The 21,971-nt window shown below is 34.0% G+C and overlaps 2 protein-coding genes across 2 annotated transcripts; one reads left to right on the forward strand and one right to left on the reverse strand.

The window, feature by feature from the left end:
• Positions 1-14,417: 14,417 nt before the first annotated feature.
• Positions 14,418-17,834, reverse strand: LOC133202083 (uncharacterized). The gene is made up of 3 exons (XM_061337866.1): positions 17,819-17,834; positions 15,316-15,587; positions 14,418-14,823 (listed from the first exon to the last, which is right to left on the reverse strand). The coding sequence occupies exons 2-3, from the start codon at positions 15,578-15,580 to the stop codon at positions 14,555-14,557; spliced, it is 534 nt and encodes a 177-aa protein (XP_061193850.1). The 5' UTR covers positions 15,581-15,587; positions 17,819-17,834; the 3' UTR covers positions 14,418-14,554.
• Positions 17,835-19,175: 1,341 nt separating this feature from the next.
• LOC133202089 (uncharacterized) lies at positions 19,176-20,656 on the forward strand. Its single transcript, XM_061337868.1, has 2 exons — positions 19,176-19,465; positions 20,288-20,656. The coding sequence occupies exons 1-2, from the start codon at positions 19,192-19,194 to the stop codon at positions 20,530-20,532; spliced, it is 519 nt and encodes a 172-aa protein (XP_061193852.1). The 5' UTR covers positions 19,176-19,191; the 3' UTR covers positions 20,533-20,656.
• Positions 20,657-21,971: the final 1,315 nt, after the last annotated feature.

Genomic DNA, 21,971 nt, shown 5'->3' on the forward strand with positions numbered 1-21,971 from the left:
AATGTATAGTTATGATGAGCATGGGTGCTTCTTCCAAAATTGTGTCTCCATATGTGGAAAAAATTCTCGAGAGGGACGTTAAACAACAAACAATCAATCAATCCAGACTTTTAATGGCAACAAACGATGTGTTAAATCAAGTATACAGAGATATACTGGAGATGAAGGTTCCTCCTTCCTTTGTTTACAACAAAGTGAAAGCATCAACAAATTTTCTCAAAAGATTGCGCCTAAAACAAGAACAACTCTTGATAGATGCTTAACATTCGGGATATAAGAATTTTGATATTTCATTAACACATTGATCAGAAACATTTGTTCAACTATCCCTATACCAACAAAAGGAAAATGGGGAGTAGAGCCTGCAGCAGGTGGGTGATGATATCGAGAGAATTAGGTCAATCCGAAACAGTTTGACTGTACATGTGAGCTCAGCCTCCACCCCTCAGACAGAATTTAACGAGACCTGGTCGACGAATTCAGATATCTGTCAAAGATTGGAAACTTTCACTGGAAAGACGTATTTGGTTACACTTATTGATATTCAAAAACTGACCTTAAGAAAAGAAACTGAAGATGCTGTAATTTGACGGTTTAAAATGGAAAGTCGGCATGAAATAGTGAAGTCAATACTGTCTGATGTGTAAGAAATTAAAACAGCGGTATTGAAGCTTGAAAGCACGGATACTCCAAATTAGGAGTATTACTCATAGAATGTATGGAGAAATTGAACTACAATACATGTATAACATTAAACTACAGCAAAATTATTATAGTGAGGTTCTGAGGACCTGCAAATTTACTTCGTTATATCCGTAATTCGTTGTGTCAGTATATCGAATTCGTAAAAGTGTGCATAGCGAATTCGTTATGATTTTTTTTCCTTCAAGCATGACTATCAAATGTATTTAGGGAAGTTTAAATTTTAAAATTTATCTCCGAGTTCAAAAGTTTTAGAATGGATTGAGTTTCATGTATTTATACTTACAAAATTATTATCAGTTCAATTTTTTAAAAATTAAGATCTTTAAAAATTCGCTATAAAAGACGTCAATTTTGTTATATTTAACTTATTTGGGACACAAAATCAGTTCGCCATAGCCGTAAATTCGCCATATCTTAGTTCGATAAATCCGTAAATTTTTAAAAGGATTTGTTAAGAATTTAGCCGGGGATTTCAAAAAACTTCGCTATATCCGTAAATTCGCTATAACCGTGTTTGTACTAAACGAGTTTTACTGTACTCTGAACACATAACCAAATAGCAACGATTTTGTTTGTAGGATCTGAGTTTAGAAATGAGATGTATCAAGAAGTTGATCCAAGCTCCAGAATTTTAGATAATTTGATATGAGAATTTTGGAGCCAAAGATTACAATGAATTCAAACTTTTATTACAAAGACCTAAGAATACTATCATACCATGAATGGAAATCAATATTCGAAGTGAAAGGCACAGGAAGGTCATATTTCAAGATACATCAGAGTAAAAATTTTAAAACTTTTATATTTACCTTTGTACACAATTATTTTGATATGTCAATTTATTTCAGAACATTTTTAGATACATTAGAGTACAAATTTTAATACTCATATTTACATGTGTACTCAGTTATTTTGATATGTCAATTTACCTTAGAACTGAATGTTATTGTGTATCCATTGATTAGATTTTGCTTTCTATTCTAGAATTTTGATTTTTTAGCTCACCTCGACGAAGCGAGCTTATGCTATACCCCCGGCGTCGGAGTTAGCGTCGGCGTCCCGGTTAAAGTTTTAGGAGCAAGTTCATTCCCAAGTAATTATAAGCCCTACCTAGACCAAACTTGCATGGATGATGCATCTAGGGATGGACATTACCACACTTGGCTCTTGCTTCGGATGCTGGATCTGACCTAGGTTTTCCAGTTGAGTGACCAGGTTAAAGTTTTTGGAGCAGGTCCATTCAACTATAAGCCCTACCTGGACCAAACTTGCATGGATGATGCAACTAGGGATGGACACTACCACACTTGCTTCGGATGCTGGATCTGACCTAGATTTCCCAGATGAGTGACCAGGTTAAAGTTTTTGGAGCAGGTTCATTCCCAATTACCTATAAGCCCTACCTGGACCAAACTTGCATGGATGATGCAACTAGGGATGGACACTACCACACTTGCTTCGGATGCTGGATCTGACCTACATTTTCCAGTTGAGTGACCAGGTTAAAGTTTTTGGAGCAGGTCCATTCCCAAGTAACTATAATCCCTACCTTGACCAAACTTGCATGGATGATGCATCTTCAAATGTACGCCAACCAACCTGCTTCGGATGCTGGATTCGACCTAGATTTTCCACATGAGTGAATTTTAGCCATATTTTAACCAAATTGGCATGGATGATGTAGCTAGGGATGGTCACTTCAAGACTTGCTTTGGATTCTGAATCTGACCTACATTTTCCAGATGAGTGACCAGGATAATTTTTTTTGGAGTAGCTATATAACATTATGGCCTGTTATGATTAAACTTGCAAAGATGGTGCATCTAAGGATGAAAACTTCCAGACTTACTTTGGATGTTGGAACTGACCAAAATTTTCATGTTTAGTAAACAGGATAAACGTTTTTTGAACAGGTTTATTTCCACGTATCTATAAGTCGTACTTAAACCAAACTTGCATGGATACATGTATTGATCTTGGGATGTACACTAACTAAAAAAAGAAAAAGAAAGAAATGTGAAATTTGCCCTACTTAAAGATAACATTCGTCGAGGTGAGCTTCGTAATCTTTGATTACCTATGTTTTTATTATATACATGTACATGTAAATAGAAAACATTTAGCTGAATAAATATTCATTATATGTAATGATTAGGTCACCTGAAGCGAAGTCTCTAGTAATCTTTTCTGATTTACAGGTGTCTGGCTTCTGTATGAAGTGTGTTGTCTGTAAACCTTTTAGCTCACGTCGACAAAGTCGAGTTGAGCTTATGCTATACCCCCGGCGTTAGCGTCGGCGTCGCGGTTAAAGTTTAAGGAGCAATTCCATTGCCAAGCAACTATAAGCCTGTCCTGGACCAAATTAAACTTGCATGGATGATGCATCTAGGGATGACCACTACTAGACGTGTTTTGGATGCTGTATCTAATATGCGTTTTCCAGATGAATGACCAGGTTAAAGTTTTTGGAGCAGGTTCATTCCCAAGTAACTATTAGCTTACTCGGACCAAACTTGCATGGATGATGCATCTAGAGATTGACACTACCAGACTTGCTGCGGATGCTGGATTTGACCTACATTTTCCGGATAAGTCACCAGGTTAAAGTTTTTAGAGCAGGTCCATTCCCAAGTAACTTTTAGCTCTACCTTGACCAAACTTGTATTGAGAATGCATCCAAGGATGGATTTTACCAAACTTGCTTCGGATGCTGGATCTGACCTACATTTTCCAGTTGATTGAAAGTACTGATCAACAGTGATGTAAGTCAGATGTGGATACTTAAAAACTCCAAAAAACTTTTGGAAAATCTGAAATCAAAAATTTTTACTAAAATCAATAGCATCAAAACGTACGACTTTTCAACACTATTCCCCATGATAAATTGAAGTCCAGGCTTTTCGACATCCTAGACAGCTGCTTTTTCAATAAAAATGGAAATCGTAAATATACTTACCTTGTCATTGGTCATTTACAAAATTATTTTGTTAAAAAGCACCCTGATTGTACACACAAGTACTCTGAAGTTGATATTAAAAAGATGCCTGAGTTTCTGATTGACAATATCTATTTAGTATTTAGATATCAGGTCTTTCAACAATCTGTTGGAATTCCCATGGGTGCCAATTGCGCCCCCTTATGAGCAGACCTATTTTTGTATTCATATGAAGCAGAATTTATTCAAAAACTTCTAAATGAGAAGAAGAAAACACTTGCTGTGGCCTTCAACTCGACATTTCGATATATCGATAACGTATTATCAATTAACAATAGTTACTTTCATTCATATGTTAACTCGATATATCCCAGTGAGCTTGAAATAAAAGATACCACAGATTCTGACATATATGTTTCATATTTGGATATTTTACTAGAAAAAGACGTTAATGGTAACCTACCAACAAAGCTTGAATGATAAACGTGATGACTTCAACTTTTCAATCGTCAACTTCGTTATTTATGTAGCAATATACCATTGTCACCTGCATATGGTGTTTATGTCTCTCAGAGCAAGAGCATGCTCTACGTATGAACAATTTCTAAAACGAGGCAAGTTATTGACAAACAAGTAGACGAAACAAGAATATCAACAGTCTCATTTGAAGTCATCTTTTCGCAAGTTTTTCGGTCGATACAATGACCTTGTCAGCTCATACAACCTATCATTGAGTCAAATGCTGACTGACGTTTCTCATACTTACGTAGTACAGTTAAGGTGCCAAATGGAAATATCGGCGATTTTTTTTTTAGATAGAAAATACATTTTTTACAAGGATGGGCGTTTCTTTTTAGGACTTTACTATTATCGGACAAATGCAATGTAGCTGAAAACGACATGTTGAGGACTTTATATTTCTTATTTAGACTTGTTTAACATATGATTATTTTCAACACTCTTTGTAGTTAGTGAAAAGTGCTGCGAACTTATATAGACTCTACTATCTAATTGCCAAAATTACATTTGTTAGACCGTATGTTGAATATTTTGCTGGTCAAGTACATTAAATGTAGATATAATTAATTCATTTGCAAGATTTCAACAGGTTCGCAGCAATTTTCAAATATCTTCATACTTCTTGAGTTTATGTGTAAAAGCTTGTCATAATTCATTGAGGGTTTGCCCTTCAATAAATCGATTTATTACGACCCTTCTATTACTCTTCAATGCATCTGCATACAAATATACGACAGTATCGCTTGTCTAGGGAATGTACGGGAAGTATATGAATAAAATCATAAAATAGACATCGCATCCAAGTTAATGGCCTCTTATATATCTACAATTTATATTTTATTTAATTACAAAATACATTTTTCATTGTATACATATAACTTGATCCGCCTCTCACTGCATACAAACTACGTCAAATTTTACGATATGACGTCACATTGACAAGTGCATTGCGAACAGTGAATTGTTTATATATTGCTGTGTGGGATTAAACCAACGGCAATAATGCATGCACTAGTTAGTATTGATGTAGTTTAAAGCTATTTAATAGTTGAAAAATAGCAAATCATTTCATTTTGTGGCAATTTGAAGAACTTATATTTTTGTGTGATGTCATAGTAAGCATTTCCCGTATAATTTAGGCCCCGCCTCCTTACTGCAGCCTTAACTGTGCTGCGCATATTGTTAGGCCATTATTTAAACACTGAACTGTCTACGGATTTTTCCGGCCTTTTGTTTCCCGATCATGACAAGGAGCACACAGCGGGTGTTACCGGTCGGCAGGGGATGCTCACTCCTCCATGGCATCTAATCCCACCTCTAAATTTTGAGGTCTGTGTTTGCTCTGCTCCAAATTTGTGTCGTTTCATTGGACTTTCGAGATTGAATACTGTTCGTTATCTTCATATTTCATTTAGCCATTCTCTAACCATCCATTAGCATGGATGATGTATATAATGATGGACACTTCCTGACTTGCCTCGGATGCTGAATCTGACCTACATTTTCCAGATGAGTGACCTTGGTAATGTTTTCGGAGTTGCTCTATAATTATATGGCCTCTTACGATTAATTTGCATGTATGATGCATCCAAGAATGGATACATCAAGTCTTTTCTTGATTAGTGAATAGGTCCAAGTTTTAAAGCAGGTCCCTTTCCAGTAAGTATAAGTTCTACTTAAAGTAACTTGCATGGATATTGATCTTGGGATGCATACTAATCAGAAACAAGATGTGTTTTTGAAACACTGATGCCCATGTATGACAGCTTTTGGTAAAGGTTGAAGTTTCTCAAATGTAAGTCAAACTCCAAGGTCAAGGGATGAAAAATGTTGTTACCCAAAGAAAGGATTTGTTTCAATTACTATACCTGTGAAATATGAGGTTAAAGTTTTTTAAATGTGGGTCAAATGCCAAGGTCAAAGGGTCAAATTAAAGGTACCCATGGGAAGGACTTATCATAAGAAATACACGATGTGAAATATTTAAACCCTAGCACCAATTGTTCGAAAGTTATGGCTAAGGTTAATTTTTTTCAAAAGAAGGTCAAACTCCAAGGTCAAGGTCAAAAAGTCAATATTGTTTGTATTCAGAGGAAGGTTTTGTCACATGGAATATGAAGGCCCTATTACTAACTGTTCAAAAGTTATGTCCAAGGTTAAAAAAAAAAAATCTTCGATTACGGGGGCATAAAAATATAATATGAGATTTGCCTTGCTTATAGATAACATTCAACGAGGTGAGCTTTGTAATCTTTGAATACCTATGTTTTTAAATTTTCATTCTCTTCCCCAGAACCACAAAGTATCCTTGGGTAAAAGAAATTCAAGTTTGTTGAAATGAAGAGCCACGCCTTTTTCAAGGGGCAACCATTCAGAATTAATATTTGGTGGCAACATTTAAAAGAACTACTGGGCTGAAATTGTGTGGATTCAAGATTTTTAATATCATGATATGGTCCTGGTGGTAGGTGGATTATAATAAGAGATCAAAGTTTAACAGATATATAGAAAAAAATTATAAACATTCATCTCGAGAATGGAGGGATATGACTGATATGAACTTTTCGGTATTTACACGTTTAGAGCAGCATGGTTGTAAATGTAGAGTAGGGCCACAATAGCGAATCAGCCTTTCACATTGAAATATAAAGGAAAAATCCTTTAAAAATTCATTCTCAAGAACCACTGGGCCAGATGAGCTGAAACTTTTGTGAAAGCTTCCTGAGATAGTGTAGATTATAAATTGTTCAATATGGCCCCCAGGGGAAGGATGGGGACATAAGAGGGAATGAAAGATATACATTGACACATAATTGGGAAAATTTTAAAAAGAAAGTGGGCACACTATATAAGCAGTCGGCAGGAATCATTGACACGAAACTATTCAGGTTTAAATGTCCAAGCACCACGTTGTTCTTTTACATATTTTATGATTCATGGGAATGGATTTCTGGATTAATGTTCGTTTCTTTGTTTTTAATCGTTTTAATTAAAAAGCGCCCTGAAAGATAAATTATTTATGCTGGATACATTTGACAAAATATAATACAAGCCGAACTCTAAATAATTTTTATGCTCAGTTTTCAAATGCACTGAAAATATTCAATATAACAGAACGATCGAAGTTGCTAGTTTTTGAAATATATTCAATATTTTTTTTCATCAGGTGTAACTTTTAGTTACAAGAACATGTATGTTTATTTCTATTTGACAACGTTAACACTATAAATGACGGAATGGAAACGCATTGAAAAATAAAACAATGTAAAATTATTTATAAAATATACTTTGCAGCTTTATTCAATGAGTAATTATTTACTACCAAATAATACTTTCAACCAAAAAAAACAAACAAACAAACAATCAAACAAACAAAAAAAAAAACAAAACAAAAAACAAAACAAAACAAAAAAACCCCAGCGTATTCAAACCTTAAATGCTACTTAGATGTGACTTGAATCCAGCGGCAACCAACGTAGCTACCCGGGGCACTATACATATTAGGTATTTAAATCATTATTTAAAGCCACAGTCCTTTACACTTGGACTTTGTCAATTTTCTCCCAGAAACCAAATGGAAAAAGTTTAGATTTTGGTATTTCTGGGTCGTCTCCCCATTTTTCAAACACCTGGAATGAATTTTACGGTTAAAAGTACACTGATAACGCATTTCAAATTCATGGACAGAAGACCCAAGAAACAATAAAATTCTTGAAAAACGGCTTTAAAAGAGCCGATTTTTGCATCATTTGATTCGTACGGCTATATTCAGGTGCATATTCAGATAAAATCAAACACATTCAACCGAACATTTGCCCATTTTACATTCATCTATAACACAGCCAATGGCTAGGTTGTGAAAGAAATGTATAAAATCAATGATATTTTCTATTCTTTTTATGAGCCACGTTTCCTGCCGAATCGCCATCTAAAGCGCCCACTTTCTTTAAAGAACCACTGGGCCAGAAAAGCTGAAACTTATGTGAAATCTTCCTGAGGTAGTATAGATTATAAATTGTTCAGAAAGTAGCCCCTGGGTGTAGAGTTGGGTAACAATAGGAAATCAAAGTTTTACATTGAAATATATAGAAAAAATCTTCTTTTCAAGACCCACTGGACCAGAACAGATGAAACTTAGGCGAAAGATTCCTGGGGAGGTGTTGATTGTAAATTGTTCAGATCATAATCCCAAAGGTTAGGGTTAGGCTGCAATAGGGATTGCATGGAAAAAAATCTTTAAATTCTGTACTCAAGAACAGCAAAGCTGTGATTTATTATATTAATGTGGAAGCGTCCTCTACTCGTTTTGATTTATTTTTACTCTTATCAAGGCCCCTGTGTATAAGGTGGGGCCTCAAAAGACAATCAATTTTGCATAGGAATAAGTGTATATTGGCAGGGTTAGTATATAGGTCCCTGATATTGGAAGGAAAATCTTATGCTTAATAGTATGGCCAAAGTGACTCAGGGGAGCATTTTGGCCCATGAGTCTCTTGTTTTATCGAAATAATTGAACGTTTAAGTACGGTAGGCTACAGACGAAGTCATTAAAAGTTCTGTCTAGTTTTCCATGAGTCTGTCACAAAATCTTATGTTTGGTCATAAAGGGATAGATAGAGCTTTCATTTTTTATATGTGGGTTACCTGTGATAAAAATTTTCTGACAATTCATGTACCGTAATCCTAAACTTATGACCTCTACTTGGAAGATTGATCTACTTTTCAATTATTTTACGTTTTGTCAAAGCTTTTTAATAAGTCAATGCATGGTTCTCATTTTACACAAGTGCATTGCCTATGACAAGACCTTTATTATTTTTCACCTCTTGTCCTTGATGTTGATGTCTGACTTATTTTTCAAAAACATTAACATTCACTTTAACTTTTTCACCTGAAGAGTTAGGGTTTTATATTTTACACGTGCATTGCCTGTAACAAGACATTTCTGGTTGCGTAACAAATTTAGATTCAAGTTTGATCTTTTTATTTTTAGCTCATCTGAGCTGAGAGCTCACAAGAGATTTTTCTGTCATCCGGCCGTCTGTAAACTTTCAACATTTTCGACTTCTCCAGAACCAATTTCAATTAATTTCAACCAAACTTGCCACGAAGCATCCTTCGGTGAAGTTGATTGCATTTCTTTAAATAAAGGGTCACGCTCTCTGACAAAGGGAGATGATTAAGAATTAGGGAACTTTTAAAAGATCTAGTTCTCAAGAACCACTGAGCCAAAAATGTTGAAACTCATGTGAAACCCTTAAGCATAGAGTAGATTCAAATCATGACCCTTGGTTGTTGGGTGAGTCACCATGGGGGATAGGAATAAAATTTTAAAAATCTTCTCAAGAACAGCAAAGCTATGATTAGTTTTATTGATATAGAAGCACCCTTAGGTAGTTAAAATTCAAGATTGTTCATTTCATAACCCCAATGGGTAGGGCTGGGCCTCAATGGGGGGTTGAACGTTTACAGAGGAGTATATATCTTAAAAATCATCTTCTCAAGAACAAGACCGTCACAATAACTCAGTCGGTAGAGCTCTCGCTCCGTGATCGGAAGGTCGTATGTGAATCACGGCTGCGACTGACTAAAGTCGACAAAAATAGGTAGCAACTGTTCTCTTCGCCAAGCGTTTGGTACTTTGAAATGAAAGTTGTGGGTCTTTCGGATGAGACCTTGACAACCGAGGTTCTGTATAACGATAGGCTTTGGCATGATAAAGAGCCCTTACTGCTCAGTGGCCCTGGGTTCCGAGTAAAGGTCTAAATTTGAAGCCCTTCGCCGTTATATGGTGACGTCTCTATATGAGTGAAAAATTCTCAAATTGGAGGTACCCTAACAAAAAAATACTATAGTTAACTATAGTTTACTGTAGTTAACTATAGTGATAACTTTGACACTATGAAAACTTTGATTTACTATAGTGATAACTTTGACACTTTGATTTACTATAGTTTTCACTATGAAAACTTTGATTTACTATAGTTTTCACTATGAAAACTTTGATTTACTATGACACTATAGTGATCACTTTAAAAACTTTGATTTACTATAGTGATCACTATGACACTATACTGATCACTTTGAAATCTCAAGAACAGCAAATCTTTGATTAGTCATATTAATATGGATGTAAATTCAGGTAGTGTAGTGTAAATTTTTTTTTTTAAATCATGAACCCCGATGGTAGGGTGGGGCCACAATGGGGGATCAAAGTTTTACAAATGGTTATATAGGAACAAGTTGCTGTCCTTTAAAAAAAAATGACTGCAATGCGTGGACTACAGGTCTGTGTTTCTACCAGAAATTTAATAGAAGTTCTGGGTTTTAATTAAATACATGTTACAAAAAAGATTTCTTCCATTTTGAAACATGTAATTTTTAATTATAATTAAACTTTATGGTCTAGGCCTACTTGCTAGAACTGTAACAACGTTCTGATGAAATTATCTATAGTTTACAGTATGTAACTTTAACCTTTATATGGGGACATCCATTTATCACAAATACCCACATATATACTGTTTTGCTCATGTTTAGATTTTATAATATTGTCAAGTTTTTACTAGTGTTGTTCTTCTCGAAAAAGAATACATATCTGTTAAAGAATACATATGAAGCCAGATCTTTCAATGCTATATAATTAGTAAGTATACTGTAAAAAAAAATTACGATGATAATTGCAGAAACTGGACAACAATAGCTGGAATGCACAATGGTTGAAGGGGATTCCTGTTTCTATTTATATCACCATTTTAGACTATACATTCATATGAAAAAACTTTGTGGCCACCACAATGATCTGGTTTTGATTTTTTTTAAAACTGTACTTCTCCTACAATAACTTGGCACACTAAAAGACTACACTAAGATACCCAATTCTTTTTTTCGGTTTTCATATTTGGCGAATCATATGCCATGATTACTAACAATAGAAATTTCGTGATTTTTTTCAAAAAGCTACATGTATGCTATTCTGAATATAACCCCAGCAGGCACGCAACGTTGTTTCAAAGTTGAAAGTAGGTGGAATATAAGTTGCAACGTTGAGCAACTATAGTTCAACGTTGCTTCAACGTTGAGGTTTCAATGTTGAATCCTCAACCTTTTTACAACGTTGAATGTTCGTCAATATTTCAACGTTGAAAATTCAACATATTTTCAACTTTGAATGATTGGTGTTATTTCAATGTTGAAACAACGTTGAAGCTGCAGCATGTCTTTAACGTTGAATATTCGTCGATATTTCAACGTTCAAACAATCTTGAAAATTCAACATTTTTTCAACGTTGAATGTTTGGTGTTATTTCAATGTTGAAATAACGTTGAAGATTCAACATATTTTCAACGTTGAATATTTGCTGTTATATTAAGGTTGAAACAATGTTTAAAATGCAGCATATTTTCAACGTTGAATGTTCGTTGATACCGGTATTTCAATGTTGAATAAACGTGGAGGATGCAACATATTTTCAACGTTGAAAAAGTGAGGAAACTTTAACGTTGAAACAACGGGTATTGAGCACCTTATTTTTCAAGGTCAAAATAGTAACTTAAAGGGTTATTTAACGGTAAAACAATGTAATGTTTTGCAATATATATGCAGTTTTAGAAAATATGATTATTCACAATAAATGAAATGCATTATGAATTAATTAATTTAAATTTCTTTCAAAAGAATTATGCTTACAGTACTGTAATAAAATGTTTAATGTGAGTTAATAATGAAGTATAACATCTACATTCAACTCTCCACTGCAATCGCATGTTTCCAAAAAAAGTTAATTTGTAAATTAATTGTGAACAGGGATGGGGCCAATTACTTTAAAAAGTAATTAATTAAATTACATTGTACAATTACTTTGACTTTTTCTTCAATTAAATTACAATTAAATTACAGGCTTTCTAAGACATGTAATTAATTAAATTACAATTACTTTGCAAAAGTAATTAATTAAATTACAAATTACATTTTTAATTTTTTTGAAAATTTTTATAATCCTTGTCAATGAATATACAGAACATCATTTATTTGTATATAAGCCCAGCCTCTGCACAAACAATACAAGAAATAATATGCTATAGGCATTGTGTATCATTGTGGTTTAATTTATTAATTATATTTATTTACAAAACAATAAGAATCTCTTAAAGAACTATCCGAGATCAGTTTGATGCAGTTTCCACCACACAAAACCTACATGTACACAAATTGCATGGCTTATGATATTTGATTAAAAGTGAGTATTTTAATAGAGTGAAATGATTCGCAACAGTAACCCCTCAAATTAAATATTTCCTTTGAAGGTAACATGAACATCCTAAATTGCTATTTATGTTGAACAATTTTACTTCATAAATCAGAATTGTACAGATAGAAAATTCATTCATAAAAATCTGTTTAGATGTTAAAATAATTATCAAATTGAAAGTTTTTCTTTTTCAAAAGCAAGCGAAGCATTTTAAATTGAAATAACTATCTCCATTTGCTTTGTCTTCTAAATCATGGAATGAATATCTCTTTAGAGGAGTCGATTTGTTTTGATTGCAATTTAAAGCTGTGATCTAGAAGGCAATTATCTCTTCCCAACAAGAGAGAACTTAATTAGTGACACACACCTTCTTTTCCTTTATTATTGATCAAACAACAAAGATTGAAATATAATAAATGTGTGTTTCATAGCTGAATAGACCTAAGAAGGGTGGTTCAAAATTTATGTTTATAAACATAGATCAAAAAATTCAAAATTTACATAATGATTAGAAAGAAACTAGTTTATTATTATCAAGCCAATCATTTAATTTTTTTTTTTAAAAGCATTAACCTAAGATTTTGTATAATTGAAGGATTGAAGATATTTTAACAATAAAATAAAAACCAGTAAAAGGGGGAGGTAGTGGTGACGATATATCATGAATATATTATGAATGTGTATTATATAAAGTAATTGAATGTAATTGAAAAAGTAATTGAAATTACATGGTATTTTTTCAGTGTAATTAATTAAATTACAATTACAAGTAATTGTAAATATGTAAGCATATTTTTAATCTGCATGAAATGCACATCCTTGGTTTGTGTATTTATGTGTTTTGTTGATATTCATTTGCACATTTAAAATATAGTATAGTAAGTATACATGTACAATTTAATTGCAGTTGGCCGTAAGGTTCCATCAACCACTGGCGGCTTTGAGACGTAACTGATGCCATGATTGGATCAGATCCTTTGCCCGTGAAAATTACAAAGAAATGCAACATTTTGTATGTACACCTCCATGCTTTTAACATTTTTCTTCAGAAATAATTATTTATAATCATACTGTTATGAATTTTAACACGAGGACAAATATAATTCTTTTCATTAATTCCAAGTATAAGAACATGTACTTTTGTATTTTTTTTTTGTTGTTGTTGTTGTTGTTAATTATTCATGTATATTTTTATCATTTGAAATAACGTTATCAAATAAATGACAACACATCATTATATATTTTATTAATAGGTTTTTCATTGGAGGATTGAGCATCCTGTTCATTTCTTTCCGACCGACGAGTCCTTTTGTGGGACTTAACTATGCGCCTGATGTAAAAATCAATGGATCCGCCACTTTGTTGAACTTAGTTTTATACAGATGCGTGATATGATGAACCTGGATATGTTTACTGTGACTCCCTTTTCACTAGGAAGATAAATTTTGATAAACACTGATTTTTGAGATTTGGTGATTGGATTCTGGATTTATGTTTGTCTTTAAAATACAGTTTAAAATAAATTCACTTTGAATAACAACTTACATATTTCACAGCTTGAATAAAAACTTTTATTAGAATTTGAAATGTATTTGTTTATAAAGCAAAACTCAATATGAATTCAACGTGATATTTCAACCAAATATCAACATTTGTACAACCAAAAAATTTCAACCAAAAGTCAACCTACTTTCAACTAATGTTCAACCTTGTCTCAATGTTGATATTTGACGTTGAAACAACGTTGAAGTTTTAACGTTGCCTCAATTTTCGTTTGCAACCAAAATTCAATTATAAATCAACCAAGGTTCAACCCATTTTCAACGTCTATTCAACATTGAAAATTGACGTTGAAACAGCGTTGCTCAACTTTCATATGCAACTAAAATTCAACGTAGTGTAACGTTGATTCAACGTTGAATCAACGTTGAAATGCCTGCTGGGACATTTATAACACAAAAAATATATGTTACTAAAAGGAAAAAATTTAAAAAAAAACACACAACAAAACAAGCCAGATAAACATCCAGTTATACGAGAATAGTCCAAGTATTCTTGACATGTTTACAATAATTACACAGGTATAATACTGCACGAATAAATACACACATTTATATTTAACTTCCTGGAATTGCACAAATTTCTATAACATCGGAATGTCTCTGGCTTCCACTCTCATACTTTCGGGAAGCTCCTTCTTTCTTCGTTCTCTTTCCCGCTCAATAGCCTCGTGATAATAACCGTAATATTTCCCTCGGTCAGCTCTTTCTAGTGGAACAAAGGCATCAGATTTCGGCCAGGAGATGTCTTGGAGGTCTCGTGGGGGCATGCTAGGTAAATCCCGAGTGTATCCGAACAGGCGACATTCGGGTACTCCAGTTTGCAACACACCTATGTCTTTGTGGTAGTATCCTGAAATAAAAAGTAAATTATTGTATTTTGTGGTCATGACGATACTTTTAAGTAATTACACAGTCCACTTATTACGAAAATATAGTATATCTCCCAACCTAAACCAAACCCCGGAGCCATCTTTATAACACTTTTGGTGTATTTTTTAAATTATCAAATTGATATTCATCGGAATTTTCCCATTAGGTCCTGGTGACCTATTTTTATGAAGTGGAGAAGTTAAACTTCAGTCCTTTGTTTATGGAGAACATTAACAATCCTAGCATGGGTGACCGTGGGAACAATGCTGGAAATAAACTGATGAAAGAACCGGAAAAGAAGGGGGACATTACCGATTGGTTTTACGCTTCCATTTTCCCTATCCTCCAATTTCCTTTTCCCTCAAGTTTCCATTAGATTACAACCCAAAAAAGAACATTGCACTAATTTACTTTCGCTGCTTGCAGCTTTTTTGCAATGAACAGATTCCCTATACCCAAAACACAAAATTACCAGAAGGCGTGTCCCTCTGTCTCATGAAGTCCACCCATTGGTCCTCGCTCTGCATCTCCTTGGCGTCACGTTTTGTGTCTCTAGGCAACGATCGGTAATGGTGTTGGTCTATCCAGGTCCTCTCCGACGGGACGTAGTGGGAGGGGCCTTTCCAGATGAGAGACTTTCCATCTCCACTGAGATAATTGTGGGTGGGGATGGGGTTGTGAGGCCCTCGGTCAAACAGCCTGGTACCAGCACTTATACCGTAATCCGGACGATGCATGACAGGGCTGTAAAATATAAATGAATCAACTTGGATTTATCCCTTTCAAAAAACATGATTACTGAGTATTGGTCATTCTGTGAGATATGAAAAAATAGATGCAAACAAATATTTCCCTTACATCAAGTAAACTGACTAGTTATTAAAAATTTCGTTTTATTCCATAATGCTGTAAACATTTTTAACTCATGTGAGCCAAAGGCTCAAGTTAGGTTATATGATTAAAGGAATCCAGTGTCCGTTCGTCTGTCAGTCTGTCATGTGTTGTCTGCAACCTCTCCACATTTTCAACTTCTTCTCCAGAACCACTTTACCAATTTCAACAAATTTACCTCAAATAGCCTTTGGGTTTAACAGAAGAGCCAGCCATCAGCTAGGCCAGAAAACATGAAACAAGTATGAAAACATCCTTTGTGCTTATTTAATCATGGCCCCCGAGGGAAGGTGGTACCACTATAAGGTTTACATAGGAATACACATGAAAAAAATCTTCTCAAGAACAGCAATGCCATGATTAATGATATTGATATGTAAGCATCTTCAGGTAGAGCAAATTCAAATTTGTTCTAGGCCCCCGGGATACGTTGGAGCCACAATAGGAGACCAAAGGTTTACACTGTGCATATAGGAATATTTGAATACATATGGTAATTTTTTTTATAAATCCCAAGAAGAGCAGGGCAGTCATTTGTGATATTAATATACACGCATCCGTAGATGGTGTAGCTGAGGAAATCGCTCTGGTTGAGAAAATTCTGACAGTTTTGTTGCACGCTTCGAGTATTGTTTCTTGTATTACATGCATATAGGTCCCCCTCTAAAAGCATGGTATCCGTTAATTAACAAAATATTATTACTCATTGTTTTGATTCTTTATTTATCTTTCAACGATTAAAAAAAACATAACCGCAACATAAATGTCGGATTTCAATTTTTTTTAACTGACATACCCAGGTTACAGACGGCTATTTTCTTCCAAACTACAACAGGGCAGTCATCAGGGATACTAAAACGTAACTACTGTAGGGCAATGCATAATATAGTAAACTTTGTTTCAATCCTTGGGCCCAGGAATAGGGTAAAACAACGATAAGGGATCATAGATTAATTATGTAGGAAAATTTTTGGGATTATTCTAAATTCTGGAAAACAACAGGGCTATCACTCTGATTAATAATTTCCCTACACCACTTTTTCTTGGACTTTCTACAAGTGATCTCTACGTCTTGAAGCAAATTTTCAATTTTGAATTTAGCGGATGGTCGTAAAAATACCAACTTTTATATTATGACAACCCCCTATAATGATTCAGTAGACTCCTAAAATCTGCCCAGACCCTTACTTTCTTATATATATAAGATCTCCTTCTCCCTTTGAATTTTGGAAGCAACCAAGGTAACAACTGGACCAGAACTTCTAATTTAGAATGTGTGATCGTTTATTTTTGAGTATGTGGGATGGGATGTGTGGGGATCAAGATAAGAAACAATTATATTGTACCGTGAACACATCAAACTGAGTCAGTCGGATATATGATTTACAGTATATATATATATATATATATATATATATATATATATATATATATATATATATATATATATATATATATATATATATATATATATAGAATGTTAATTTTGTTGTTCTAATTCATATTAATTGTTAGTCATTAATGAAAAAAAAAATAGCAGAAATGAATTCAAAACCTCTGTGTTTATTTAAAAGAAAGGGAGTGTATTATGGTGCTCCTGTAAACCTACGTCTTTCATATTAAATTTCTGAATATCATTACATTTATTTTGCACATCAATGGGGGGGGGGGGTTATAAAGTTCTTTCCATGCTTTGACACAGCTTCATGTATTTAAAAGAAAATAGTCAAACACCCCCTCCCGACCCCTCTTTCGGAATCTTAACTGGTCCATGATTTAGAAATTGTCCAGTAGTTAAAGTACGAATTCGTACATGATCCCTGATCTTCAGTGCCGCCTTTCCATATTCCTTAAACAAATGTACTCAACGTTCCAACAATTAACTTTGTTGTGATATGAAAAATATGTATCTAGAGTATCAGAGTTACGGTACTTCCCAGGTAAACGATGTACTGGGAAAAGTTACAGGAAGTCTAAAATGAAAATTAACAAGAAAAATGGAAATGAACTCATGAGTGTCATATACAGAAATCTTATAAGTACCAATTAACATACAGGACAAAGTGTCCGTTTAAAATTCCTACCTGAGATGGACGTAAATAAATACACAGGTGTATTGATCCGGTTACCAAGCGTGTATCTAGATGTAAACATCCGGTTATGTCCAAGTGCGTAATGCGATATTGACACAACCGAAACACCATTGCATTTAAAACGGTGAATATGTCTTACTTTGTCTTATCTTCTTATACTGTTTAATTAACTGATATCATCTATACAGTTAATTATGTGATCTTGTGGTATTTACATGGTCATTATGAAGTGTATACTTTGAAAAAAGAGGGGTTGATCGTTTCATTTTTGACACTTCAGTGCTCCATAATAATAATAATAATAAAAAAAAAAATGAACTGCATCAACCAATTTAAAAAAAAAGTGTTGAAATATTTATACACTGAAAGAGCAGCTTTGGCATTTTTTTTTCACCGTGTATGGTAGATGTAATTAACTTTGTTCACATTATGATATTACTGATTAATCATCGTTACAATATTCATGATTGTATATATACCGGTAGTTTATAAATAAAGAATGGTATTTTAAATGGGCACCGCAGAGGTTAACATAATAAGTACTCGAGATAGTTCTATACTACTAATGAGGAATTAATTGTCAACTTTGAGGTAGTCCGATCCTCAGGTTCATAAAATCAAAAAGTTTTAAGTAATTGAAAATTCTCACAAAAATATCTCTGAATTCACAAAGTAATGTATATTTACCCACAGTATTTCTTCAAAAATAATCATTATAGTTAATCATATGATAAAGGGAAAAATTATGAAATCTCCCATATATATATTCAAGAAAAGTGTATAGAACCATCAACTATGCATTTTCTAATTGAAAATTGATCGACGAATATATTTTAAATTAAAAATCTATCAATAGGCATCAAGGCATTGATTTCGTAGAAATTGGCATGTTTTGTATATTTATTTAGTATTCTAGATTTTGTACTTCCTTCAATTATTTTATAATACATAGTGTAAAAAGCTTGTGCTATCACTGCAAGACATCACATCACATATCACGTCTAATTTCATATCTTGCTAATAAGCATTAAATTGATTTCTAAGGCTAGATTTAAAAAAATCCAATTTCTCCAAAACTGTATATTTATCATGTTTATTTTTTACTATTATAGGGTAAATTTATGTAACTTTTTTTTACAAGTCCCTTTTTAGGACTTCAAAGAACATTGAATCATATTAAGACGCATACAATGAAAATTATTGCATGATTTTTTTTCAATTTCAAGCTTGAGACTTTTTTAATTAAATAATAATTTTAAGAGTTATCCTTCCTGGCTGAGGATCGGATATCTTTAAGTTCATTTTGTTATTTCATTTCTGATCAATTTTATTTATTTATTTATTTTTTGTCAGGATCAGCCGCGATGTACCGACCTGAGTATGGGACAAGCGCGGGAACTGAGGTCAGACTAAGAGGTCCATATAACGCCACGCCCCTCCACAACTACCTGGCGGGGGACGGAAAGTCTCACGTGTACAGAGGCCCCGCCTACTACGTCCCGTCAGAGAACCGCTGGATAAAATTCCATGAATATCGCTCACTCCCCCGAGAAACAAAGAGGGACGCTATCCTAATGGAGTCTGAAGAGCAATGGGTAGCGTACCAAAGACAGAGGGACAGGGAAACCCAGCCCGGGGGTAAGGCAAAGGATATAAAATATGTTGATACAGTGTTTTGAAAATCCCCCCTTCTCCAAAAAAGAAACTAGCTTTTTGTTAAATATTCTAGAAAAGAAAATACTCAAACCTAAAAAATCACGTTTTCAAAGTTTATACATACAATTATGCTTGGTCATTAGGTCGCCAGTCAGTTAATCCAGAATCCAGTTAATCCAGAACAGTGAACATGGTGACGGGGATAACAGTCTCTTATTATCTGTTCTTTTTATGTTAATACATCGATAAATGTATATAACAAACTGCTGCAAAGGTTTTAAAGTTGTCAAAAAGAATCTGATCAGGGTACACGTGTTTCTTTTAGATTTCTTACATATAGCTCGATAGAAAATTGTGGTAAAATTTACAGTTAAATCATAATTATCACAGAATAAAGCAAAAGCTTAAAAATCTTATGGTGATCCAAAAGTTGGAAATGACATTCACCATTGTCGCCGAAGACTATATCAGCTATGTACAATTAAATTAAAGGCATGTCTGTCCTAAAAAATGGATTGCCACGCATCTTGAACAAAAGGAATTAAGGCGCGCTCTTTTATCATGATATTACACTTAGTCTAGTAGACATAATTGAGATTAACATGAAGCTTTGCTTAAGTTTTTACACTATGTTGCTCAAACTAATTAAAAGTATAACCAGTTTCTTTTGTACGCAAAAACTTGAGCTTTGAAAAAGTACGTTGACCTGTGTAACATGTGTTGTAATTTTACCTCTATGTGTGGCAGGTTTAAAAAGAAAATGGACTGATTTTGAGCAAGGCTTACTATTAATTTCTATTTCAGGAATCACTATGTCTGGTAAACCGGAAGCTTTTACGGGAGTTCCGGTCCCCACACTACTTCCGTGGCGCGAAAATGCCTGGACCAAGAAGTGGTCGGGTTCTGGGTACTTCCTGCCAGCGGGAAACAAATGGTTTCACGATCAAGACTCGCCAGCTATTCCGCGGGAATCTCTGATGTTTTATAACGAGGAGGACTGGATTAAATTTAAATACATGACAGAGAACCAATCACTATCAACTCAGTGATCACGTGATCTCAATCTTAATGTACCTATGGATACAAGGGGAGAAAGCGATCTAAGTTACATGTAATAATATTTTAAGTAACTTAAAAAGGATTGTTGATGTTGACAAACTTAAAAAAGAAATTAAAAACGCCTGTCTTTCATATTGTTATATATAATAATAAATTAAAACTATTTATCATTACATTACTCTGTGTTTGAATTTTAAGGACATACATCTATTTTTTTTCCCGCCGAACAATGATTTACCTCTTATTCACTGCAATGGAGGTCATAATAATCACGGCTAAAACAATTAAGTCTAAACTATACGCATAACCCAGTTAATATAGATTTTGGCTGTTATAGGGTGTTTAAAATTATCAATATTGAAGTTTTCCTTAAAACGACTCAAAATAGTCAAGATCCGTAGTTCCAACCTTTGATGAGAGAAAAAACTCCACGTAAACCACGTCATTTCAATTTTTTATTTATCTTTTTTTTTATTATTATTTCAGAGCATGAAACAAGAAACGCCAATATCTTTTTTTATCAACTTTTTGTCTTCTTAAAATGTAGTTCCATTTCAAACTCTGTTTCACGAACATTTTCAATAAAAAAAAGGATTATCCTTGATTTCATCCTTAAACATATACGGACATTTGGATTGTTACAGGCGACCTTAAAGCTTTAAGGTGTGCTCCCTTTATCCAACGGTAATTATGTTAAAAAAACTTCTCAAGCGGTGTCTGCACCAGCACAACTCCTTTACATCAATCCAGAAAGATTTTTAGAAACAAGAGGCCCATGGGATTTTTTCCTAGCCACAGTGCTCAGGTGCGCGATGTGGCCCATGGGCATCTTGTTTAATGATCCTACCCTATTTTTGTCCTTTCTTGATTATCTCCCCTTGTAAGGGGGCTAGACCCTTCATTTTAACAATTTAAACTCCCCTTTACCCAAGGGTGCTTTGTACCAACTCGGCTTTTCACAAGGCTAGCAGAGTTTTGACGCTGTTTACCGAGATAAAAGAAAATAAATACAAGCATGCCATATATGGTTGTGTAGATAAATTATCGTAGAAGACAATGGTAATACAAGTATACCAGTGCATTTCCTCTAAAGCGTAAATGAGTGCGAAACTGGGGAGGGGGAGGGTTACTCCATGTAATTCGGAGTTGGATACCTTGTCTTATTATTATACTATGGGTTATAAAATTATTACCGAAACAAGTGCCTGTGCAATAAGTGGGTCGTAAAGGTATTTTGTAACGTGTGATCTCCCATATAATATTATTCTCCTTTCAGCTAGCATTAGTTGTCAATGATGAGAAATGAACGTACATACTGACTTTAATTCCTGGATCCGCGCCTGCTGACTGTAATGTTTGTTTGTTTGTATGTTGTTTAACGTCCCTCTCGAGAATTTTTCACTCATATGGAGACGCCACAACTTGCCGA

The sequence above is a fragment of the Saccostrea echinata genome, unplaced genomic scaffold (genome assembly GCF_033153115.1).
Source record: "Saccostrea echinata isolate AGI-Se365-2 ecotype Australia unplaced genomic scaffold, CSIRO_AGI_Sech_v1 ptg000046l, whole genome shotgun sequence".
Taxonomy (NCBI): Eukaryota; Metazoa; Mollusca; class Bivalvia; order Ostreida; family Ostreidae; genus Saccostrea; species Saccostrea echinata.